Source organism: Lingula anatina, chromosome 5, assembly GCF_051362555.1.
Source record: "Lingula anatina isolate TDL-2025a chromosome 5, LinAna3.0, whole genome shotgun sequence".
Lineage (NCBI taxonomy): Eukaryota > Metazoa > Brachiopoda > Lingulata > Lingulida > Lingulidae > Lingula > Lingula anatina.
The window spans coordinates 24,973,612-25,001,491 of NC_141771.1; the positions used below are offsets into that span (position 1 = coordinate 24,973,612).

Sequence of the window (27,880 nt, forward strand, 5' to 3'; positions counted from 1 at the left end):
CTATTACTGTATCCAGGTCTTCACCACCTACAGAATACGACAAAATGAAGTATTAAGGTTTTCAATATGTTCTATTCTACAAATACCTAACGTTTACATTACTGAAATACCTTGCGGTTTTATATAGTACCCTGCACAAGTCCCACTCTAGATAAATTATCATTCCAGAATCAAAATGTTATACTTTTATAGAGTACCCAAAGTTAAGTCCTAAATCACAATGTTTTCTTAAAGTGTACACGACTGTCATTTTGTTATGAGAGCACTCTAGTTTCACATTACAACAAAGATAGGTCATTTATTAGTCCGACTCATACGGGGTTATCAAAATGTCATCGCTTTCAGAAAAAAAGATAATTCACAAAACTTACCAAATTCAGTAATATTTCTTAGGGGGTCAATCCGACCATCTGAGACTTCTGTCATTTTCCCATCTCACTTTCCTCTCGCTGTGACTTAGAATATGACTGAACTTGTAGAGGAGAACGAATGGAGTGGACGTACGTCTCACTTTATATTATGATACTATAAAATGAGAAGATCTAAGGACGACGAAAGAGTATTTAAACGATGCCATTAAAACAGAGTTTGTTAGAATTATTTTAAATCGATATACATGTAAACCTCATATAACGTAAGTATACCTGTTTTCCTTAATCCTGTTACTACCCAGACTTCTACTGAGTACTTTATACGACCGCCATTGCTCTCAGATAAACACACAAATTCTCCTGCTCGGTGTGCACTGGTATATGCTAGTGTACTGCTCTATTGTGTACTGGTATATGCTAGTGTACTGCTCTATTGTTTAGGCCACAATGGCCAACGTCACGTAAACAGTTTATATTTCATTGTAATAATTCCAGGTTAATACCCAGTCGCAGCCGTTATGTTAAAATTGATTGCCCATTGAAACCACGAGGCGTATTGTGTTTTTATATTATTGATATCGTCTGTTGTGGATTACGTATATGTCTTAAGCCTCGGTCACAACCGCACGCACGAATTTCAGAATAGTACGTCCCCTGCGATTTTTGGGTGTTGCGGAGGCCGTGGAGGTCGTAGAGGGACGCTAATTACAAGGAGCGATGGCCGTAGAAATTGTACTCATTTCTTGAGTTTGTCTTGCTTCCTGTGTACGTGGCACACACTCACAACTTACGAAGGGAATGCAACGCACGGCGAAAGTAGTGCCCTTTTGCGTCAGTTTTGCTTCACACTTGCTTCACACGTTTGTGGTGCCGTACTGACGGAGTAAGTCAATTTTGCTTCCTGTTCTCCTCTTCTTTCTCCTCCTTTTTTTTGCTATGTAAGCTTCTTTCTCTTGCCTTTTTTGGAGGCATATAAAAAACTAAATTGAGCAAAGATTTGAAAATTTTGAAAATCGCTGTAAACATTACACCGTCAATGTTCATTGTAAAGACACGAGCGTGCGTCGCGAGCACGCCTGTTATACACCAGACGTGGGGGTGACGCACGTGCGACGCATTCCCGGTGTGCTCTCGACTTTGTTCGTTAGTTGTGAGGGCGTGCGCCTTAAGCCTAGGTCCCAGCTACGTTTTGGACGCACGGTTTTTAGGTTCCTTGCGTCCGGCTAGGACATTGCTAGATCGCACGTAGTGGCTGTTGTTCATGTCGAAAAGTAAAAGCCTAGGTCCCAACTACGTTTTGGACGCACGATTTTTTGGTCCCTTGCGTCCGGCTAGGGTCGACGTAGCTAGATCGCACGTAGCGGCTGTTGATCATGTCAAAAAGTTTCTACGTGCTGTTTGCGTCCTCCAAATGTCGCACGATGGACGTGCTCCTCACGCATGAACTCCCACGTTTTTCCCATTTATTGGCCGTAGACCACACGTTGCAGCCCATACGTTCGGTTGGGGCCTGGGCTTCACTTGATTCCATCCCTGCGATCTAGCTACGTCCTAGACGATCGCAAGGAACCTAAAAACCGTGCGTCCAAAACGTAGTTGGGACCTAGGCTTTACTCAACAAGCAAAGGGCACCTGCCACTTCATTGCTTGCGTCGTGCCTCTTGCACAACGCGCGTCTCTCTTGCTTACTCCGTGCGAGGGGAGCAAGTTACTCTTGCGGCCTTGCTGTTCACAGGCTATTCGTAGAATCTTTTGGGCATGTCCAACAGCCTCAGTACGTGCTTACGGGCTGTCTGCGAACTCGAAATTGCGTAAGAAGGGCTTGCGTGGGACGTGAGATTCTGCGCAAAATTTGGACGCAAACAGCCCGTAAGAGCCCGTGCGGTCGGTTGTGACCGAAGCTTTAGTAAAGGAGCCGGAGTGACAGGAATGATAGTCTGCTAGGAAGCGTAGATCATTCACTAATACTTTGTACATACATTAACCCCGATAATCCGACTAACCCTAGCCTGTACTAGTACTAATCATGGGGGACCCCAGACTTCTCATTCCTGGGACTATATTTCCTGTCACACAGTAAGAATAACGAAACAAATATGAATGTACAATCATTACCGTAGCGTAGTTAGTATACGGGTATTCTATAATAAAGTTGATGTGTACACGTTATCATAGCATATCAGCCTTATTTCATTGTTTGTAAAATGTGCGTGTATACAGGTGGCTGATCCTTCGCCTTGTTTGTTCTGCGTCTATTCCTCTATTAAATCACTGTTATAATGCACTGAATCCTAATTCAACGTCACATATATTTACAAAGTCTGGTAGCGGGTGTTGACTCCGTAAATGTTAATACCGGTGCGCAGTGACGTAAAAATACGGCTTTAGGTGTCCGTTTCCTGAATCCCCCCCCCCCCCCCCCCAAAAAAAAAACAAAACAAATAATAATAAAATAAAATAAAAAACACAGACAACGCCCCCTGCAAACACACACCCCGTCTCCAAATACACACTGCACCCCTCCTCCGCACACACATCCCCTCCCATACTCATACACACACCCCGTCTCCAAATACACACCGCATCCCTCCCCCGCACACACATCCTCTCCCATACTCATACACACACCCCGTCTCCAAATACACACCGCACCCCTCCCCCGCACACACATCGCCTCCCATACTCATACACACACCCCGTCTCCAAATACACACTGCAACCCTCCCCCGCACACACATCCCCTCCCATACTAATACACACACCCCGTCTCCAAATACACACCACACCCCTCCCCCGCACACACATCCCCTCCCATACTCATACACACACCCCGTCTCCAAATACACACTGCAACCCTCCCCCGCACACACATCCCCTCCCATACTCATACACACCCCGTCCCCAAATACACACCGCACCCCTCCCCTGCACACACATCCCCTCCCATACTCCTATACACACCCCGTCTCCAAATACACACTGCACCCCTCCCCCGCACACACATCCCCTCCCATGCTCCATCACAGCTTTAAGAGAGAGAATTTATTGAAATAATTTATATTTGAATACAGTCGGTAAGCATTTGAAATTGAAGGGGAACAAAAATTGAAGTCACTGAAATAATTAAAGTATATAGAATATGTTAAAACATTTCATTTGCATATCAAACACGCAAATTTTATAACAAAACATTTAGTCTGATAAATGTCAACATTAATTACCACCAGGGGATCCTCTGAGCAAGATATACAATGCACAAAAGCAATCTGAATGACACAACTGTACCTTCATGTATCAAGACTTTAAATTATAAGACCAATAATTGAGATCTCCCAGTGTGGCGAGAAATGATGAACAAGAACACAAAGACATGTTATCAAAATCACTTCAGCACGTAAATAGATGAACATGATTCCTGCTACAAATAACATCAACTAGTATACAACACCAAACATTACAAATACAAATTAGGATACATTACACTTATCTTTGTGGAGAGTTATGTTAGCTTTTTTGACTAAATTAACAAGTATGCACTAAATCTTGAGAATGGGCACCACCACAATACAAATATTCCAATAAAATGATAGATACAAATTCAAGCACACCAAGACGTGTTTTCAGAATCCCTATATCTATGACAAGCAAGTCAGTGAACGTAACACAAGCTACAAAAGCAGCCATGACAATTGAATAGCAAATTTTGAGGATAATTTGTCTATATAAATACATTTTAAAATTAAACATAGGGCCACACTTTTTTTAATTTTATGGATGACATCCTGCGCGTGCACGGATTTTCGCCCGTTCTCAAAAAAAAAAAAAAAAAAAAAAAAAAGCCCCCCCCCCCAGCCTCCAACGAAGTCGGTTGTCGCAAAAGTCGTTATTGAATTTGCAATGAAATGAGCTTTCTGCGCATGCGTATGTTAAGATACTTCATGGTATATTACCACTTCATGGGATAAATGCTCTGATTTTACTGTCAAATCGACTTCATAGGATAAATTGCGACTTCATCTCCACATAAGATATTGCCTGCGACTTCATGGGATAATGGTGAAATAGTACCTGTTGTTGGCCCAACGCTATGAGAGAGAACGTTTTTGAAATATAATGTTTTTGTACTGTAAATATTATCCAAAATAGGTAAACTGTACGTTTTAATTCACTTTTATGACTGAATAGGGTTTCTTTAGTGGTATTGGATGCATGTTTTGAGTAATTTTAAAATACACAGGCGTATGTAGGTGAGGATTCAGTATTTCTAAAAATCAGTACATTATGGGACATTATGGTCAGCGTTGAAGAAAAGGGGGTCCAGACCGCCTAGGCCCTCCCTTCCCAGATCCGCTTGATGCATAAAACTAATGGATCAGGTAAACCAGACTATGAAAACAATTTGCGCATAGGTTACTGGATTATAAGACTAATTTTTCCATGAGGAAAGACGCGCAAGTGTAATGATTTACGTCTGTCCCTTGGTTTCCGAGATGCTCTGTTCTGGTCCTACACCTGTGAATGTCCATCATGCCGTGATCAATGGTGTCCCCGAAATGTGCCCTTGGCTGGCTCTCATTTGACCCGAAAGTATTATCTGCGGCACAGTCTGCATTTGGAAACCTGTTAATAAGGCGTCCGGAGGGGGGGGGGGGGGGGTGTAGGCCTACTCGTTGTTTAGCACCCTAACTAACGTAGTTGATCTGCGAGATCAACAGGCTTGTAGATTGATATTTATTCAGAATTGTGGTTGATTGTTATTGTGGTTGATTGTAATTTTTACATCGTAATTTCTGCTATCTACCTTCAGTATTGGGACTTTGCAGTCCTTTTTGGGGGGGGGGGGTATATATTTTCTATATCGTTGTTACTGGTATCCTCTATCCATTAAAGTGAGGAACATGAGACGCTGGGGATATTTAAACTTGCCATTAGGGATGTGCACGTGTCCTTCGGATTTTTGGTGACTTTGGTGACCTAGGGGTGGTTGATTATTATCTTTAAATTGTATTTTCTGCTATATACCCATAGGTCTTTAGTTTGAGGAAACTAAAATGTCGGGGTGTGCATAGGCAGGTTTTTTTTTTTTTTTTTTTTTTTTTTTTGTGACTTAGGGTGTGGCTGTCCCTGGGGATGGTACACATGTATATTACCGTAATTTATTTCATCTCCCCCTAGACCATTCGAATTAGGAACATGAGTCTTTGGTGCATGGTGGGCTACATTAGTGTGACTTGGGGTGTGGCCGTCCCTAGGGGGTGGAGTGATTAGTGGTTTGTCAGGCAATGAAGCTGATTCCATAGATTGCACTTAAGATTCCTTGCAGAGTTGGACCGACCCAGCTATTACTACATCCTATGTGTGAATCTGATGGCGGTTTTCGAGTTAGGAAGGAAGGGGAAATGTAGAGAAAGCAGCAGACAGTACTAAATAACAGACCTTCAGTCGTATTCTTAAATATAGGTCAAGTTAATTAAAACCCATTCAAGACCCCATACTCTCAGGAATCCTAGGGTCCAAGTCCCATTGTTCTTTAACATAAAACACACATGTTAATTACTGCTCTTGGGAAATAAACATTTTGTTTTGTGTTAAGACACAACAGCAGTCAAACGCTAGGATTCCTGATAGAGTGTGTGGGGCCTTGAATTAGTTTTTAATTGGATTCCCTGACCTATATTTATGCATATGGCTGGAAGTCCATTTAGTTCTGTATGTACTTCTGCTGTTCTCTACATTTCTCAAGGACCCTTGCACATTCATTAAAATGACTGGTTCATCAATCTCCGTTTCATGTTCCTTAAAATTTAAGGGTATAGATGGCAGAAATAAAGTTGTGAAAAACAGAATCAACCACCCCCCGGGATAGCCACACCTAAAATATCATACTAACATTCCCGGAAACCTATGCATATCCTCAATGGTAAGCTTATCAGCCCGGAAGGTTTCATGTTCCTAACTGTAATGGCGTAAGGGTAGAAGCACGAATAACGATGTAAAATTTAAAATCAACCTCTCCAGGGACGGCCACACCTAATGTCACAAAAACCCAGAAGGACCCATACACATACCCAAAGACAGATTTTTCAGTCTCCATAGCCTTACGTTCCCAGCTTTATTGGTCTTAAGGATAGATATAGCAGGAATAACAATGTCAATTACACTCAACCGCCCCCAGCCCCCCCCCCCCCCCCCCCAAAAAAAAAAAAAAAAATCCGAAGTGCCCTTCCACATTCAAAATAGTATGTGGCCACGTTTCATGTTCCTAGCATAAAATCCGATGTAAAAATTAGAAAAGACCACCCCCAGGGTCGACCACACCCCAAGTCACAATTGAATTCCGAAGAGCCTGTGCAAATTCCTATAATGATAGGTTTATTAATCCCCGACGTATCAAGTTCTTAACTATGATGGTTTAGGAAGTAACAATGTGAAATAGATTATGTATGTATATAATGAATTGTCCACCACAGGGAAAGCTTGACCAATGTAAGCGTACCTAGCCGAGACAACCCCGTCCCCATTCCAATTCTACCTCTATAGAACTTCACACTAGCTATTTATTGACTAAGAAAAAATTCTGGTTGCAAAATGCGTTCCGGTTGAAAAATTCGTTTTCACGATTTTCTTTGGTTGCAAAATGCGTTGCAGTTGCAAAATGCGGTTCTACACCAGTTTTATGAATCCCCAGTATTTCATTCTCCCCAACATCTATCTGGACAGTTGACCGTTTCAAATCATTCAGATTTCAGACTTTCCGACCTAAGCGTTTTCATTAAGTATATAGGCCAGGAGGTCAATCTTTTTAAACGACCGAGATATTTTCTAAACATTTATGTTGCATATCAATAGAAAAGCCTATTTTTACAGCTTGTTATTGCAAGTCATAACATTTATGTCATAGTTACAAAGGAGATACTTCTATAACACGAATAATGGAATAGACGGTTTGTTAAAGATATTAATGTACACCTAGTGTGGAGCAAAATTAAAACCTCTCTGCCTAGTAGAGTTCTCTACCTACAGTGGAAAGACATACATTCTTGCTACTGTGTACTAGCCACATCTATAAACCTGCGCCGTCAATCAAACCACACATGGTCAGTTTTATGCCCTAGTTTAAAGGCAGGCAATGTGTTTATTTATACACTTCGTTTGTCTTACACATCTAGTGCCTTAGACCCGCCATGATTCAACGTCCAAATATTGTCAGTTTTTAATCGTCCTGAAATCTGAAAAATCTCAAAACTAAATGGGTAAAACAAAAAACTAGCTTTATGCTTTCCGTCACTGGACCGGAGCTCTTGAAATAAAGTACATTATTTATAGAAGTTAATCTCACGGGTATCTACGAGAACATCTGAAAATAACAGCTTCATTAAACTCCAACGAGATAAAATACGCACTATCATGAGTAATGTTACCCTCCCCCCCCCCCCACACCCCCCATTTCAAATACACGCGTCACTCTGGAAATCATGGTCTAGAATGAAACTTCATATCGACCTTTACGCCTAATTTCCACATCCAACCAGAACTGAAACATGTTTGGATACAATGTACCATGAAGTGGTAATATACTACGAAGTCTCCTAAGGGTCCTTATTTTTTAACCAATGAAGTCGCCTTCTATCATGAAGTAGTAATTCTTATCCTATGAAGTGGTAATATACCATGAAGTATCTTAACATGTGTATTTTCGCCACGTGGAAATGCGGCCACTTTGCTGTCAAATTCATCTCTAGGATTACTTTCAAACTACACAACAATAAAAGTCATAAAGAGAACGGGCGCCATCGTTTTGGATTGGTATGCCGTTGATATTGGTCATGGAGATATCACCTTTTTACAGTTGTGCGAAAGGCTGGCGGCGGCCGAAAAATTTCTGTGACATTCTGTACAAAGCAGCACATTAATACCAGGTTTTCTGTAGCGAAAAAAGGGTCGACAAGGGCGTCGAGGTATTAGGTGGGCTGAAGGTCGGACAGGCCACCTGACAGTTTGGATGCTTCGTGTGAGTTGAAGTAGACAAAATGGCATCGTCCGAAATGACCTTTAACCCTTAAGTGACCGAGTGGGGTCATTTACGACCCCAGCCATATGATTTAATGTGCCATCTCTTTATTTTTTATTCGAATTTTCTTTCCTTGCATGAGTTTGTCAGTCTACTAATCCTACACACTTTCACAGTTTTTTGTAGGGATCAACCAATTAGTGTGGCGTATACATCAAAAACTCTTGTGGGGTCATTTATGACCCCAAAGAGAAGCATTGGTTTTTACATATTAGTTTTTAAATTTTATTCAAATGTTTTGCCCACGCAACACTGACAGGAAAATGTCACATACATGTGCTTCATGCAACCAGCCAGTGTGCCCAAAACATAGGCACAAATAAGTGGTTTGTGAAGATTGTGCTTGAAGTGTTATATATAGTGCATTGCTGAATCTAATTTCAGTAGCTTTGTTGGAACTTGTTCTCATAACTGGGTCTCTCATTTTGACGGTTACAATTTTCAGGTATTTCGGAAATCTAAATAATTCTGTCGATATCATATTATACATACATTAACAAATTGTGTGGATTTTGTTTTATACACAGATGCGGTAGTAACATACATGTAAGTTGATTGAATGTGTTCTGAGTAGTATGACTTCCTTACCCGCATTAGGGTATTCCCTACTCAGCAAGTCAGCTAATTATTCTTATTGAAGTTAGCAGGATGCTATCTCAACATAAATCAAAATATTTTTACTCAAAGTAATTTTGTAATGTACTTTTTTCATTTAGTGTGGCAAATAAAAAGAGAAATATTTCTGCAAGTGGAAACTGACAAGGACTGTCTAAATACCGGTGAATGTTGTTCTTAAAATCTGTGCTTGGTTATTTCATGCAATAAAAGTGTTATTACCAAATACTTATTACATTAGATCATTATAAAATACTTGTCTTAAATCCTCGGAGTAGTATGGGTGTGAAAAAGCCTCAACAGCCTTTTATAATAAGGATCCCTGTACAGAGCACAATGGGGTCATAGATGACCCCACTTGGTCATTTCAGTCAGTAAAATAGCTTGGTCTCTTGAGGGTTAATAGATGTGGTAGTATTAAGCATATCTTTGCATCATTTTTTAAACATTTCTGTGAATTGTTCAAAATGCTTTAATATTCTGAGAATATAAATAAAGACACACTGTTTGATTGATATTTGTTTTATTGATTGCTATACCAACTGAATGCATGAAATAACCTTAAATAGATTTGGTAATATGAAGTATATCTATTCATGACTTTTTTTTACATTTTTACGAAGTATTCACAATGCTTTAATATTTTGAGAGCATGGATATATAATAAATATATAATAATAAGACATATTGTTAGTTTGATACGTGTTTCTGTGGTTAAATCTGTGTTTCCAGCTGTGTACTGACAGCATTCCTTTACTTAAGCAGTATTTTTTAAATTTTTTTGGACTGTTTTTTTTTTCGCCCTCTCGCACCGATTTTGGGGTACCCAGAGGATGTCATCCATAAAAATAAAAAAAGTGTGGCCTAGTATAAAATAACCACAGATCAGAGAAACAATGTAGTATAATCATAATTCATATGCAAAACCATAACTAAGTCCACATTATATACCTAATATTGATCTGATTTAAGCAAGCCTTCATATATTCCATAATGTTTAGTATTTTAGGTTTTAATTATCCACAAAAAATACACATTAGGAAGCGTTACACTTATGCATAGAAATATTTTGTGTAGAACCAAACGTTTAGACAAAACACAATTATTCACAAAAAATTGAAATGGTGCACCACCACAATTCAAGTATTCCTCTAGAACAAACTTTGTATGAACATTAATGAATACAATGTATAGAAACTCCAAGCCATATCTGCCTGCCCGCCTTAAAACAAGTTTTTCACATAAGTTTTGGACATTAATATATCTAAATTTCTTTAAGCAATGGCATGTATATGATTATAAGGGATAAGCCATATGTAATGAAATTCATCATAGTCACTTCTTTATTTTTACAGTTGAAACTCCCTTGGATAAAGCAGTTATAAAAATGATAATGTGTTTTGAAATTGAAAAGTTCTCCCCTGTTAAAAATGTGTCACCTCCCCCACATTTTTATACATAAAGTTCCAGAACCTGTCCCACCTGTTAGCCCTTCTAATGACCAGCGCGTGATCTTTACATCGTCATAAAAAATGTGTGAATACTTGGTGGAAAGATGATCACGCAAACAGAAAACAGAATATTTGTTGTTTTGGTTTCACTTTGGTAGGTTTATTTGCTGTTGTACAAATACATCAAATAAAAAAAAACATTTTTTCTAGGATTTGAATTTAAAGTTTTTGGTTAATTACTTTTTCCTGTGCCATTTTACTCATTGTAGTAAAAGTAACACTTTTCTTTTTTTTTTTTTTTTTTTTTTGGGGGGGGGGTATTTTCCTCTCCATCAATTCCCATAATCCATCATGTAAGAGCGTCTGTACAGATACTTAATCTCCTAATGTTCTAAGTAACCTTAAACATATCATTTCGAAAGCAAAATTTTACTTGAACTAATCACATAACTTAATCTCCTAATGTTCTAAGTAAATGGTATTTAAAAGCTCAACCTTAAATATATCATTTCGAAAGCAAAATATTATATTAATGATTATATTAATATTAAAATGTGATGTATTTTAGGATTCTAAAACTCCAAACCTTCGTATTGTATAACACGCATATATAAGGTAAGCGAATGGTTATTATATTCTGAATATTTGAAATATAAAAATAATATTTTGTTCTCAATTGTACATTAGTAAACAATTATGTTAAATACATCGAGATGTATGCAACATTTTCTCTCGTTTGCCTTATAGATTAACGTTCATCCCTGTTTCATCAATGAAAAGAACTTCGTGGCCGCCATTTCCCGCTGCAAATGATAAAGGGATCCTTTCACTGTTTTGTAAATTCGCTCAAGGATCCCTTTATCATAAACATATACAGTTCAATGTAATATCAATCAGAAATATACAGCATAGCTACCATACGACCTTTGTCTATACTAAAATAACTAGTTTCATCTCAAAGAGATGCTTGAAGTCTTATAAACTCTATATATGTGAATTTAATTTCAATCATGTTCATTCATAGAAACAAGACTCAGCATGTATGGCATTTTAAAGTAAACAGAGCAATAAAGCTATTATAATTCCATGTTTAGAGGAAACAGCCACTTATATGGATTTGGAATTATCTCCACATACAAATAAACCTATCAAAAAAGACTACTAAGACCATCATTCAATCCTGCATTTTGTTACCCAGAGTAACAGTTACACTGCCTAAATAAGATCAACACTCTAGCAGTGGTTTGCTGATTACCACATGTGTAAATTAGTCAGTGTCCATCGGTTCACTTGTGACATGTATACTAGCGCCCAGTTCTCGCAACGTAGGGACTATCCTAGAAACAATAGCTGATTTAAACTTAGTTTCATCGTGTTGAACTTCTGTATACATTCCAACCACTAAACCTATGATTTTCGGGAAACCTTTTCATTTCACGAAACTGCTGCGCCAGAATCTCCTTCTCTAGCGAAATCACTGCATTCTGGTTTTGGGACACTAAACACTTCTATCATGTTGAAGAAAGACAATCGACTATGGTTGTCGTACCGTGTGTAACCTACAAAGGATTCGCAAACTCTACCACATTCCCTATTATATACTATACTGGCAACTGGTCTGCCAACTGACGAATCTGGAGGTTCAGAATACGCCCCAACCACATGATAGCAGGTTATAAAGGAAGCCGGTATAACTTCTCTGACCTGGGAATCATCTGTGTTCGTGAAAACACCCAAACTTCCATACACATTTGTTCTGGACACACCTACAGGACAACCTATGAAAAGCTCACACGATGCTCCAACTTCACCCTTTTGTTCCCCGCTATCAGAGAAAAAATTGACTGAGCCTTCCTTAACAAGAATGGCATTATCCTCGAGTTGACTGGGGAACTCTGCTTTTTTCTCTTTCTCATCGCAAGCTATCACAAAAGAAAAGAACTGACAGTTAAAATGCAAAAATGGAAATCAATACTTGATATCTGATGCTTTTTTATTAACATAATTTACAATTAACCATTTTTATAATTCAATTTATTTTAATTCGGGATATATGAATATTTCATTGGCCATAGGAAAAGCGAGGCAAGCCCCCCGTATCTAGATGATCTGACCCCCGAGGTCAAATGATGCAAATGGGATGATTAATAGGCAACTTTCTCTGCTAAAATGAAATGCTTGTGCATTAATTTTTGTACATATCATGTTATGTAAATCGCCTTATTATATTCTAGGTTTAATGATACCATATTCTAGGTTTAATAATAGGAGAGCTTGTCAGGATTTTTGAGGCCACGATTTCCAGACTTCACCACACCTACATTTTGGAGCCTATGACTACATTTGGGTTTCAGAAATTCATTCACATGCACCTCTAGTATGGACACATACTTGACGCATAACTTACCAGTCATTTTCTTTTTTGGATCATACACATTGCCTCTCATTCCCCCCTTCTCAACTTCATCTGACTGAAGACTTTGACTGAAAACAAATGAGAAGATAAATAGCTAAAAATATGTATACATACATAATATACAATACAATATTTTATAACAATTATAAACTAGAGAAGATAAAGGTGTATGTAAATGTACTTGACGTAAACTGCAATAAGGAAATAATTTTCTCTCTGATATTAGTATCTCAGGGTTTGTGTAACGCCACAGGGTATGACTTCCAAAATTAAATATGTGAATGAAAAAATGTAAAAACTCATACCTCTTGGCAAATGATTAATGTAGAATGTGTATTGTAAGAGGTATTTTCCATATACAAGTATTAAGTATTACATAACATGCCATATGATGTTTCATTTGTAGGTTAGTAGTTAGAAGGCCTATACTTTATAATCATAAATCCCATTTTTATCCTTAAAGCCTTCGCAGACTCAGGTTAAGTGTTTGTTTCATACTGAGTCACTAATTCAGTATTACCCAAGACTCTCGGCTAATTCACAACGGCCAGCCCTTGCTAACGCTTCCTTCAGCTTGTCTCGACGCTCTTCTTGGCTGCTAGCCCCCATTCCTTCTCTCCACTGAAACAGCATATTGCGAATCTGACCAAGTGCGTCACTGTGGAAGTTGAGTTTGAGATGATCTATCTGAGGTCTCTCCACTCCAAGATAGGCAGCTACTTCCTCCCACTCAAATCCAATATTTCTTGCAAGGTCACACACCAATTCATCAGGTGGATATACAGCTAAGATATGAAAATTAAAGAATAGAAATCGTTACACAATTAACAATATATAACAAGCAACATACACATTGTAATAGTGAATATTCATCTACAAAATCTGTTTCTTAGCATACTGAAATAAATTTGGTCATTTTTTACTTAGATGTTATGCGTTTGCTTTCACTTTTAATCTAATTCAAACATAATAAATGCCTCTTTAAGCGTCGGTCGGTCGGGCTCTTACGGGCTGTTTGTGTCCAAATTTTGGGCAGAATCTCACGTCTCACGCAAGTCCTTCTTACGCAATTTCGAGTTTGCAGACAGCCCTTAAGCACGTACGGAGGATGTTGGACATGTCCAAAAAATTATACGAATAAGCTGCGAACAGCGAGACCGCAAGCGAAACTTGCTCCCCTCGCACGGAGCAAGAGAGACGCACGTTGTGCAAGACGCACGTCGCAAGCAATGGAGGAGCAAGTGCCCTTTGCGTGTTGAGCAAGGCGCACGCCCTTACAACCAAGGAACAAAGTCTAGAGAGCACATCGGTGTGGCAGGAGTGCACGTCCTAGTAACGCAAGTCCACCCTGGGGATGCAAGTCCAAAATTAGTACTAAGTGGCATAATCATGTGACCTAATAATAGGTGCCAGTCTACGATGCAAGGATTCATATAATTGTCTGATGCGTTCAGGGCTTATGCTGGCCCAAGCATGAAACACTGAATATTATAAAGTTTCTCTGCTGGTTCGACGAGCATTTGTCAAAAGTTTTGACATATCATTCCACACATTTTCTATATATTATGTTTGCATCCAGACTCTGGGCAGGCCACATCACCCTGCGAGTGTCCTGTTGGTCAAACCAATCATCATCTGCTCTGGGCCTGTGACAAGGAGCATCGTCATCCTGGTGAACAAATGGATAATTCCTGTCACCAAACATGTTAGTAATAGATGGTAGCAAGCCTGACTCCAAAACATCGATATGTTTCTAGTGATTCATGTTTCCATCAACCGCTATCAATTCGCCCACGACATTGATGTTGATGCAGCCCCACACCATGATGATGATGCTCCGGGTTCGAAAATTCAGTGCATATGGTACAAATGCTTTACCAGCAGTTCGCCAGCATCGAACCCGTCACCAAAGCGACACTCATCAGAAAAAAAATATATATAGGACCAATTGTCATGGACTGTCCAGTTCCAGATCCTGTTGACCCTAGTTCACTCTACGTTGCCTGTCTGGTAACGATATAAGAGGTTTCACTCTTGCTACCCTTCTATACACTCTCTGGGCTTGTAACCGACGCTTAGCAATTTTCACAGACACGTTCTTATGTGTGAAATTTTTCCACTGTGTTGTCAACTGACAAGCAGTGTCAAACTTTGACAACCCGGACATCAAAATCAGTCGTCGGTCTTCACGGCCAGTAGTTTTTTGGACGACCCATCAGAGGCAATTTGTCTCTTGATCCAGTGTTTCTATACCGAGACCAGACCCTCTGCACGGTTCTGACTGAACAATTCAATTGTATCGATATTCTGGCATTGCTTATATTCCGCCTCTTGACGCCTATAACCGTTAGATAATTGACTGTATCTTGCCATATAGGAGGAAGAAAGGAATAACATTTGCCGTACATGTACAAAACCAACAATACAATTCCATGGTACAGCGGTTTTATACTCATTAGTCACATTATAAGTAGAATCGCCATTATAACTACCCAAGATCTGCCTACTTTTATTACTCCGATTTAGGGGGTGACACTTCTATTGTCCAGTGTGATATAATGAACGTCCACAAAAATATAATAAACGTTTGCTTTATTTTATTCATATGACATTTTATCTTTATATTTTAGAATCTTTTCCGATAGGCATTTGAGGTATATGTACAGTGTATATTATTTCATGTCCTTTTCTACTAGGGTGTACCTTTTGTGTTTTGCGTCGAAATTCTTATTCTCTCTCTCTCTCTCTCTCTCTCTCTCTCTTTTGCAAAACCTTATTCCTTGCCATTTGAGGCGGTATAAGTTCTGCCATTTTTTCTCTTTCGTTCACATGCTCATTTAATTTTAGTAGGAAGTGCACTTCTGTTTCAACATCATTGCAATGTCGACATTTTCGGTTTTCTTCTGGTTTTCTTCTGGTTTTCGGCCTTTGTCTATACTAAAATAACTAGTTTCATCTCAAAGAGATGCTTAAAGTCTTATAAACTCTATATATGTGAATTTAATTTCAATCATGATCCTTCACAGAAACAAGACTCAGCATGTATGGCATTTTAAAGTAAACAGAGCAATAAAGCTATTATAATTCCATGTTTAGAGGAAACAGCCACTTATATGGATTTGGAATTATCTCCACATACAAATAAACCTATCAAAAAAGACTACTAAGACCATCCTTCAATCCTGCATTTTGTTACCAAGAGTAACAGTTACACTGCCTAAATAAGATCAACACTCTAGCAGTGGTTTGCTGATTACCACATGTGTAAATTAGTCAGTGTCCATCGGTTCACTTGTGACATGTATACTAGCGCCCAGTTCTCGCAACGTAGGGACTATCCTAGAAACAATAGCTGATTTAAACTTAGTTTCATCGTGTTGAACTTCTGTATACATTCCAACCACTAAACCTATGATTTTCGGGAAACCTTTTCATTTCACGAAACTGCTGCGCCAGAATCTCCTTCTCTAGCGAAATCACTGCATTCTGGTTTTGGGACACTAAACACTTCTATCATGTTGAAGAAAGACAATCGACTATGGTTGTCGTACCGTGTGTAACCTACAAAGGATTTGCAAACTCTACCACATTCCCTATTATATACTCTACTGGCAACTGGTCTGCCAACTGACGAATCTGGAGGTTCAGAATACGCCCCAACCACATGATAGCAGGTTATAAAGGAATCCGGTTTAACTCTGACCTGGGAATCATCTGTGTTCGTGAAAACACCCAAACTTCCATACACATTTGTTTTGGACACACCTACAGGGCAACCTATGAAAAGCTCACACGATGCTCCAACTTCACCCTTTTGTTCCCCGCTATCAGAGAAAAAATTGACTGAGCCTTCCTTAACAAGAATGGCATAATCCTCGAGTTGACTGGGGAACTCTGCTTTTTTCTCTTTGTCATCACAAGCTATCACAAAAGAAAAGAACTGACAGTTAAAATGCAAAAATGGAAATCAATACTTGATATCTGATGCTTTTTTATTAACATAATTTACAATTAACCTTTTTTATAATTCAATTTATTTTAATTCGGGATATATGAATATTTCATTGGCCATAGGAAAAGCGAGGCAAGCCCCCCGTATCTAGATGATCTGACCCCCGAGGTCAAATGATGCAAATGGGATGATTAATAGGCAACTTTCTCTGCTAAAATGAAATGCTTGTGCATTAATTGTTGTACATATCATGTTATGTAAATCGCCTTATTATATTCTAGGTTTAATGATACCATATTCTAGGTTTAATAATAGGAGAGCTTGTCAGGATTTTCGAGGCCACGATTTCCAGACTTCACCACACCTACATTTTGGAGCCTATGACTACATTTGGGTTTCAGAAATTCATTCACATGCACCTCTAGTATGGACACATACTTGACGCATAACTTACCAGTCATTTTCTTTTTTGGATCATACACATTGCCTCTCATTTCCCCCTTCTCAACTTCATCTGACTGAAGACTTTGACTGAAAACAAATGAGAAGATAAATAGCTATAAATATGTATTCATACATAATATACAATACAATATTTTATAACAATTATAAACTAGAGAAGATAAAGGTGTATGTAAATGTACTTGACGTAAACTGCAATAAGGAAATAATTTTCTCTCTGATATTAGTATCTCAGGGTTTGTGTAACGCCACAGGGTATGACTTCCAAAATTAAATATGTGAATGAAAAAATGTAAAAACTCATACCTCTTGGCAAATGATTAATGTAGAATGTGTATTGTAAGAGGTATTTTCCATATACAAGTATTAAGTATTACATAACATGCCATATGATGTTTCATTTGTAGGTTAGTAGTTAGAAGGCCTATACTTTATAATCATAAATCCCATTTTTATCCTTAAAGCCTTCGCAGACTCAGGTTAAGTGTTTGTTTCATACTGAGTCACTAATTCAGTATTACCCAAGACTCTCGGCTAATTCACAACGGCCAGCCCTTGCTAACGCTTCCTTCAGCTTGTCTCGACGCTCTTCTTGGCTGCTAGCCCCCATTCCTTCTCTCCACTGAAACAGCATATTGCGAATCTGACCAAGTGCGTCACTGTGGAAGTTGAGTTTGAGATGATCTATCTGAGGTCTCTCCACTCCAAGATAGGCAGCTACTTCCTCCCACTCAAATCCAATATTTCTTGCAAGGTCACACACCAATTCATCAGGTGGATATACAGCTAAGATATGAAAATTAAAGAATAGAAATCGTTACACAATTAACAATATATAACAAGCAACATACACATTGTAATAGTGAATATTCATCTACAAAATCTGTTTCTTAGCATACTGAAATAAATTTGGTCATTTTTTACTTAGATGTTATGCGTTTGCTTTCACTTTTAATCTAATTCAAACATAATAAATGCCTCTTTAAGCGTCGGTCGGTCGGGCTCTTACGGGCTGTTTGTGTCCAAATTTTGGGCAGAATCTCACGTCTCACGCAAGTCCTTCTTACGCAATTTCGAGTTTGCAGACAGCCCTTAAGCACGTACGGAGGATGTTGGACATGTCCAAAAAATTATACGAATAAGCTGCGAACAGCGAGACCGCAAGCGAAACTTGCTCCCCTCGCACGGAGCAAGAGAGACGCACGTTGTGCAAGACGCACGTCGCAAGCAATGGAGGAGCAAGTGCCCTTTGCGTGTTGAGCAAGGCGCACGCCCTTACAACCAAGGAACAAAGTCTAGAGAGCACATCGGTGTGGCAGGAGTGCACGTCCTAGTAACGCAAGTCCGCCCTGGGGATGCAAGTCCAAAATTAGTACTAAGTGGCATAATCATGTGACCTAATAATAGGTGCCAGTCTACGATGCAAGGATTCATATAATTGTCTGATGCGTTCAGGGCTTATGCTGGCCCAAGCATGAAACACTGAATATTATAAAGTTTCTCTGCTGGTTCGACGAGCATTTGTCAAAAGTTTTGACATATCATTCCACACATTTTCTATATATTATGTTTGCATCCAGACTCTGGGCAGGCCACATCACCCTGCGAGTGTCCTGTTGGTCAAACCAATCATCATCTGCTCTGGGCCTGTGACAAGGAGCATCGCCATCCTGGTGAACAAATGGATAATTCCTGTCACCAAACATGTTAGTAATAGATGGTAGCAAGCCTGACTCCAAAACATCGATATGTTTCTAGTGATTCATGTTTCCATCAACCGCTATCAATTCGCCCACGACATTGATGTTGATGCAGCCCCACACCATGATGATGCTGCTCCGGGTTCGAAAATTCAGTGCATATGGTACAAATGCTTTACCAGCAGTTCGCCAGCATCGAACCCGTCACCAAAGCGACACTCATCAGAAAAAAAATATATATAGGACCAATTGTCATGGACTGTCCAGTTCCAGATCCTGTTGACCCTAGTTCACTCTACGTTGCCTGTCTGGTAACGATATAAGAGGTTTCACTCTTGCTACCCTTCTATACACTCTCTGGGCTTGTAACCGACGCTTAGCAATTTTCACAGACACGTTCTTATGTGTGAAATTTTTCCACTGTGTTGTCAACTGACAAGCAGTGTCAAACTTTGACAACCTGGACATCAAAATCAGTCGTCGGTCTTCACGGCCAGTAGTTTTTTGGACGACCCATCAGAGGCAATTTGTCTCTTGATCCAGTGTTTCTATACCGAGACCAGACCCTCTGCACGGTTCTGACTGAACAATTCAATTGTATCGATATTCTGGCATTGCTTATATTCCGCCTCTTGACGCCTATAACCGTTAGATAATTGACTGTATCTTGCCATATAGGAGGAAGAAAGGAATAACATTTGCCGTACATGTACAAGACCAACAATACAATTCCATGGTACAGCGGTTTTATACTCATTAGTCACATTATAAGTAGAATCGCCATTATAACTACCCAAGATCTGCCTACTTTTATTACTCCGATTTAGGGGGTGACACTTCTATTGTCCAGTGTGTGCACTAGTTTTAAAGATATAATCAACGTTTGCTTTATTTTTTACGTGTTCAAATTTGCTTACTCAAAAAACTTATACATTTCAATAATCACCAATAATAAATAACTAATCATCAATAATCAATAATAATCAATAAACAGTATCAAACTCACCATTTCTGCCATTCCTTTAAACTATAAATTTCAAGTAGAAATAACGCGTTCAAAAGTAAGAGTCCTATGTGTTCCTCCTACGGAGACACTGTGATGAATGAAACAAAGTGCAAAACTCATGGGGCACCACCCTGAATGAAAACTTGTCATTTATGCAAATGAGTGCATTAGATGAGCCGGACACCAGGCTCCTCAATCACAACAAAAGTAAACTTAACCTTACAATGTACTTGAAGTAAGTTTGAGTCTACAGTGCTTACATCTGTTGACAGTCCCCAGAGGTCTGTAAAAAATTTGACCAGCTAGGCCCTTTTAAATGGATTTCTTTTTCATATATTTGTTTCAAATTCTGTTTGGAGCAAGTTCTTTGAAACGAATTTGGTACTTGTTAGTGCGCCAAGTCACAAGACCCTGTGGTCACTCTAGTTAAATGAACAGTGATCAGCCACGTGGTTTTGGGTGTGTGTGTGTTAGAAATCACGACAGAATTTAGTAGACAAGTAGCAAGCATACCGGTCGGTCACCTGTGTTTGGAACCGTAGATAGCATATAATGTGAGTAATTGTAAAATGTATTTCTTTTTCTTTAACGTATATACTGTAGTTTGTTTCTATAAGTTTCTATGAGTTTATTGTTTATTGCATACTAATGTCATTTTTTCATTTTTTTTTAGATTTGTAGAAAAGCTCAACGTACACAAATAGGTATATCAGAAAAATTTTCAAACAGATCAGAAAATTAAAATACTTATATCATCTGAAAGGTAATGCAAAAACCGGATGAAATCATTAGAAATTTTTTAAATATTCCTACAAGCAATAAAGATATTGAAGTTTTTTAACTGCAAAAATCCACCAAAAGTGTCCACACTTCTCAGCTCAAAACCTGTGCCCACTGACCAGCAGTGATCACTCAGGCGCAGCAGAGCACCCTGTGTGTCTTTGTGTGCTCAGCCTATTGTCTGGCTCACATAGCCTGTGATTAATCAGGGCAGAGCTATTTCCCTGTGGTAATTTTCACATCATGTAATATTGCGGATTAAATTAACTATACTTCGCAACCTTCAAATTTCATGATTTTTCTACATAATATAGCAAATTTCATAAACTTTGCTGGATATAAATTTCAAAAAGATGATACCAGCACTTACCTGAAATTTTTTAGCATTTTGTAGAGGCAAAACTTAAAACAAGCAGAACCGAAACTTGTCAAAGACTGCAACATGGGAAAATCATGTGACCGGATTTTACTCTTTGATTTACAACTTATTTAGTTAATGGCTTGTATTAGTTTTTTTTACGCAGCGCTATAAGAGAGATTTAAAAAAGGGGTTCCATAGGCGAACTGTCAGCAGGCCGACTTCAGTTTAACACTTCACTGCCCGTGGACAGTTACGACTGTAGCGCCCCTAGCGGATTGTGATCTACCTAACACAAAGAACAAACGTGCCACGGTGTCCATTGTTCTAACGAAACTGTAACAAATTGTGCTATCTATAAGACAATAAATGATTCAGTCATGTTATGCGTGACGTCGTCTACAATAGTACTTTAAATCATGTTTAACAATATCTATGTAGAGTGGCATCCTTCCAAGTTCTGCCCTACTTGCATTGTTGCTTGCATATTTCCGTACACCAAGAGCCCACTTACACGTTTTTAGATGGAGCCAGATATAGGCGCACGATGCACCTAAGCAAGTACTTGTGACGCACTTTTATCGTGCTGGTAAAGTGCGTCGACTTAGTGTGAGGCACTTCACAAGGACGGTAGTAGCACTCGCCACGCACTTTGGAAGTAAGATAAACGCACGGAGGAAGTGCGCTCACCCTCCTTTTTGTTTACACGTACATTGAAAGCAAGTTGAACGTACGAGTATCTTGCGTGGTATGTACGTTTTTGTGGTAAAATACCCCGGAGTTTCTGCATGCTTTTCCTGCGTTACACACACACGCCTAGCGCACTTACTCAGTACTTTTGTCTTGCGTGCTACAAGCGTGCTCCAGGAGTTTTAATTGTCGAAGACAGGTCGTAGCGAAAAACTGGCCGGTCAGTTTTCGGGCTGCGTGCTTTGCGTCGTGTTTGCGTCCACCAAAAATTATACGTTCCACGTGCGTGTATTTTACTACTTGGTCAATTTTTTGCACGCAAACCGCTCGTAGAAGCACGCACGACCGGTTGTAAGAGTAGCTAAAGGTGTGCTCACGACGCACGCTCGTGTCTTTACAATGAACGTCGACTGTGTAACACGTAAAACAATTATTTTAAATTTTCAAATTTTTGCTCAATTTAGTTTCTAATATGCCTCCAAAAGGCAGGATAAAGAAGTTTACAAAGTAGAAAAAAGGGAGGAGAAAGAAGAAAGAAAAGGAGTACAGGAAGCAAAACTGACGTACGCCGTCAGTACGTCATCACCAACGTGTGAGGCAAGTGTGAAGCAAACCTGACTCAAAAGGGCACTACTTTCGCCGTGCGTTGCATTTCCTTCGTAAGCTGTAAATGTGTGCCACGTACACAGGAAGCAAGACAAACTCAAGAAATGAGTACGGTCAGCTTTCCTTGCAATTATTGTCCCTGCTTGAAAAGACATCTCATGTGGCCCTTGCAATTCGCAAGGCAGACTTTCCTCTACCTCTACGATATCCACAAAAACCAAAAATCGCAGGAGACGTACGATCCTGAAATTCGTGCGTCCGGTTGTGACCGATGCTTAACACAATGTGTCTTAATAAGTATGACTTTAACTGCACGTGCCTAATTTAGAATCAAATAATCACATATCAGCTCTTTCACCATCAGGGTGAACAATTAAATGTGGTTAATGTTACAAGTGTCTGATAAATTAGCAATTTATGATTAGAGATTGCTGATAGACTGATACCAAAGACACTGTTCATAGGAGCAAAAAAAAAAAGAGTTATGACAATCAGACTACAATTTACAAAAATATAGCCAATTATGTGTTCAAAAAGTACCTATTTTTAGCTGTTACAATGGGTCATTTAAGGTCAAATTAAGGTCAAAATATGATGCACTAGCTCTTTATGTCAATAATTTATGGTGAAAATGATATTGGTATTTAATTCCAACATAAAACGTCTTCTCTTCTAGCAGGTTCTTCTAAGAAACAGGCTTTTATAGATGTTTTACTTATTTTTGTTAATGCAATGAATAACATATTTGATAAGGCCAAATATTACTTTGAAATCGCCTACGTGATAATAAGATGACTTTACCATGTTATGACTCAAACATAATACATGAGTTGTGCACATGTAACCAATATTAATAATGCTATAGTGTTTATAAACATGAGCCCCTTGGCGTCTCCTAATTTTTTAGTGTCCGTAACCCCCCCCTCCACTCCCCCCCACCCCACCCCCCATCTGTTTTATTTAGGAATCACAGCATATTCTGTCTGATTTTATTATTTTATGTATGTCCAAACTGACATTTATTTTTCAGGAAGAAAATAGCACATTACCCCTTATTATGAAAAACAAATGCTAAAACAAATGCTTCAGAGTTCATTTTTCTCTTAATGTGACCCCTATTTTGTACCCCTGATTGTGAAACAGCTGTATACATGTAGAATTGTACAAAATCAATCCACTTAGCTTTGCTAAAACACTGAATGCCTTTACTGTACGTCACCTATCAAAGACACAGACGTGCATATTTACTTTACCAATAAGAAAATAAACCGACAATACCTGCAGAGATTCACCTACCGATTCTGGCGGATGGATAAACTGTATTTTCATCGTTCCTGAGCCACTTCCTGTACGGGGCGGTTTCGATAACTTCTCGGCAGCCAGGTGGGCAAACGTCGTCATTCTCCAACATCTCTGTCTTCAGATCTTCTGTCAGTTTTTCCAGGCCGTGTGGGAAGCGGAACCCAATGCTGTACTTCAGGTAAGGGAAGTAGGCACCAATAAGTCGGTCTAGCTCCTGCCTGATATAGCTAAGTACGTGGAATGCACTGTCGCCCTCCAAGACGTTGACACCTGTTTTCAATGACCCGACCATGAGTTTGAATGTGCCGTCTCCTTCATTAGATAACTCCAGTATTGTGTGAGTTGACCTGTCCACCTTGAAGCATGCGTAGTCGCAGTATGGATTATGGTCGTGGGATGACCACTTCCTGTAGCAGCAGACCACCAGGCGATGAAAGAGACCAGCGGGACAGAGCCCACCATCAAACATCAAATATAACGGAGGAATCTTCTGCATCTCCAAATAACCTTCTGGTGGACATTCAGGTATCTTCAAATAGCCTTCTGCATCGGGGTGGCTTTTCAGCACACAAGGTACTAAATATTTATTCCAATTTTCGTTGGCTTGTTCCTCCGGTAGTTCAACTAGCAAGTCAAAGCGTTGACAAATGCGAAGAAGAATCTGTTTATTTCCCTTCAGCTCGGCGTCTTGTTCCCACACACTGTCAATCAGTCGTTCATCCAACTCTCCTTTGTCGTCCAGCATCTTCCAATATTCCCCGACTCTTTCATTAGGAATCTTGTGGTACTTCTCTACAGTCATGAAAGATGCAAAGGCGTCGATCAGCCATTGGGGATCTAATATGACGATTTCCCTAATGCCGACTTCATTGAAGAATACCAGTTCTCCCAAATCGCTGTAGAATTTCAAAAAGAGAAGTATCTTTTCTGCACTCTCGAGGCCGTAACACTTTCCTTCCTGGATTACTTCCTCATGGCTCAGACACTTCTTCGATTTGCTGATCTCCTTTAGTTTCTTTTCCAGAAGCACATAGTTCAACGGCTTCTCTTCACCCCAGTATGGCTGTGCATGGATTGTTTCCTGAATCGCCTTCTTTAACTCTTTAATCCCGGCATCCTGCTGGTCGCAGTTGTTCACAGCATGGAAGTACGGCTGAACGTGCATGTCATGCGCTGGTCTGCCGTCCAGGAATTCTTGAATTTTACAAAATTTTTCCTTTGCCACCTTCTTCCTTTCCTGTACAACAGGTATAAACATCAGTAAAACGAATACACCTATGATTTTCAGAACTGTCTCTAAGGGTCGATAGAATGGTTAGAAAACATACCGAGAGTGAGACCTTTTGAAGTAAAAAAAGTTATGTTATACATTACAGGTAGCTTATCTGAACTTTTGGAGCTGAATTTTACTTTTATTTATAAAGACATTAACATTTTTCCACTCACTAATCAATGTGCGACCAATTTCTGTACTAAGAATGGTGTTTTACACACCTTTACGTTAGCGAATAAATAATTAAGACTACCATGGTTTCCTCTTGCCGTCAGGAAATAGATTGAAGAAACTCTGTAGGTATTTCATGGTAACTAAACGCAGCTTGTGGTACACCATGTATATGTCAAAAGACCGGACCAAATCTAGTCCTATGTATAAAAAGCCCAGACCCCATGTTTATTACGCCCTGGCTGTGCCCATTCTTTATGGTGTCTTTGTATGGTTAACAGCATAATGGGCAAGTTAAATGACCAAGTTAATTGGCCAAGCTGCCAGTTTGTTTGTATGACATGTGCAGGGAATGTCTTAGATTAAGGCACATATTATGATACTTACAGGTGTGGCAAATGAGATATACTTGTATTTCATTACCTGTGATTTGTAAAATACACCTGAGGATGATAATTTTAAAGATGTTTAATGTTTAAGGAAAATACATGTAGATTGATTTAGTAACATTAACTAAAGAAATGTAAAATTAAAGGTCGGCTACATTTGTTAGTGTGTGAAAAGTATTAAAAAGGTATTTGTATTATCTGCATTTCCTTAAGGATAAATTACAAATACCTGTTTCAAACTTTTCTTTTATGTTAAATATAATAAGGATAAAGGATTGAATATAGGATAAGGAATAAATTGGTATCATTCTAATGTAATATGTATAAGTTTTTAATAGTTTTTTTACAATTGTATCCTAATAAATCGACTTTATCAGTGTTCAAACTTGCATAGATTATGATGTAAATAAAAATATAGTATAATGTAGCTCGCAGGGGCCACAGATAAACGAGGCATATGAAAACGGGCATATTCCTTTTACATGAGCTTTATTTTACTTGTCTCTGCTTGAAACAGCCGTGTAACTAAAACAAAGAAATACAGTTGTCACTTATTTGTCTTGCTGGTATCACCACTTCTCACATAACATCTGAGTTTATAATACAAATTACAAATTAAAATACAATTAGCAACCAGGTTATTTTTTTAATAAAACTATATAATACAAACAGAGAAATACTGGTAATATACATTATGTACACAATTGGCATAAACATCTTACCATTATGCCGTTACTGGGTAAACATAAAATTGCCACTGCATCTCTGTACCTCTGTACTCCTCTGCAGCACACACCTAACTGACCCACACTCTCCTGGGTGTGACAACTAGGACTATTCACTTATGCTAATGGAGTCCTTTTATTAAAGGAATGTGATAGATGTGCTTGTTCAGCATACCTTATGCAATAAACCATAAAATAAGTTTGATACAATCATTTTTGTTATTACATATAACTTTAAGGAGTTTTTATATCTACAGGTATGCCTGCAAATAGAGCAAATTTTTACTATGAATTCCCACCTTTCTTTGTAATTTATCCTTAAGAAAATACAGAATGCAAAAGGTCAACAAAACATTTAAGGGCAGTGTTGCCGACACGGCAGAAATTATATACGTTGTTATCATTTTTATTTTATATTATTTTATGTTCCTATGTTTATTTATATTGTGTTAGAGAAGAAACTAGAACACTGCTCAATATTAAGTAACATCTGTTCATTTAGTCATGTGGTCAACTGTATAAAAGCCGATGTTGCATGTGCTCTGCGCGGTCATTTATTACTTACTGGCAGAGTGGAGGTATGTTATGATATAACGTGTAACTTGTGTAAAATCTATGTATTTAATAAAGTGTAATTCCCTTATATAGAGGTAGTTTGTGTAGTTTACAAAAGTTTACATAAGTTTACATAAGTTTAATCAGTAACAAGTTATGAGCATCGTGTTTATTAAAGTCTATGTTGGTTTGGGTGTGGTATTTTCATGAACAACACGTGTATATCCATGAATATTTACAATATCAAATCAAATTACATTCACAGCACAGAATGTCATGACCGTCTCTGAGCAGCCAGTTGGCAGCAGAAAAAACGAGTCTGGATATTGTTTTAGTGTAAGTGTTTAAAATTAAATAATAATTAATAATCTGTGAAGTAAACTTACACGTATGTAAAGATCGATTTTTTTTTTTTTTTTTTGTTAAGATCACATGAATTAAGTTATTTAGTATATTTAGTTTATGTATCTCAGTATTTCACTGTATTGTTATTGTTATTTTTTTTCTTTTTCATTTCTTTTTTTATAGTTTTCACCAGTTTTTGTTCAGTTTCTGTTCAGATTCTGTTCAGTTCTGATCACACTGCGTGAATGAACAGCAGTATTATCCAGCGGTGTTTCTTCATTTACTCGTGCTCCGCTACAGTGAAAAACTGAAGCAAGCCTAGGCTGGGTTATATTGAAGGGTTCTCTAGAAGAAAACTTGCCATCCCGAGGCTGGGATACACCGGAGAACTCGACAAGTACAAATCTTGTTTCCCCAAGGGTACACGCTGTTTCACCGTCACATCAGACCATGACTGACCCAGGAGAGGAAAAGCAGGACATTGACAGACTGTCAAAACAAAGACGGGCGCGAAAAGGTGCCGTGACGAAGTGTGTAGGTGCCATGGAGAGGGCAGTTGCTGCTGAGGATGCTCACTTGGTAGCTAGCAAGGCTGACCAGTTGAAAGATACGTTTGTAAAGCCTCTCTTCTGGTCCTCAAAT

General features: G+C 38.8%; 1 protein-coding gene and 1 long non-coding RNA gene across 3 annotated transcripts in view; both read right to left on the reverse strand.

Moving 5' to 3' along the window:
- Positions 1 to 1,232, reverse strand: LOC147761984 (uncharacterized). Its single transcript, XR_015334795.1, has 3 exons — positions 645 to 1,232; positions 372 to 542; positions 1 to 27 (listed from the first exon to the last, which is right to left on the reverse strand). It is a non-coding gene; the product is annotated as an uncharacterized LOC147761984 (long non-coding RNA).
- An 8,892-nt stretch (positions 1,233 to 10,124) lies between these two features.
- LOC106160033 (uncharacterized) overlaps positions 10,125 to 27,880 on the reverse strand; it is a 58,046-nt gene continuing 40,290 nt past the window's right edge. Inside the window, exons 5-10 of one of the 2 annotated variants that reach the window (XM_087013468.1) lie at positions 23,775 to 25,017; positions 17,860 to 18,124; positions 17,331 to 17,407; positions 13,445 to 13,709; positions 12,916 to 12,992; positions 10,125 to 12,430 (exon numbers count right to left, since the gene is read on the reverse strand). In XM_087013468.1, coding sequence (XP_086869594.1) covers positions 11,943 to 12,430; positions 12,916 to 12,992; positions 13,445 to 13,709; positions 17,331 to 17,407; positions 17,860 to 18,124; positions 23,775 to 25,017 — 2,415 coding nt within the window. In that variant the 3' untranslated portion in view covers positions 10,125 to 11,942. Of the gene's footprint in view, positions 12,431 to 12,915; positions 12,993 to 13,444; positions 13,710 to 14,290; positions 16,846 to 17,330; positions 17,408 to 17,859; positions 18,125 to 23,774; positions 25,018 to 27,880 lie in introns of those variants that run through there. The other variant, XM_087013469.1, reaches the window with a different exon arrangement.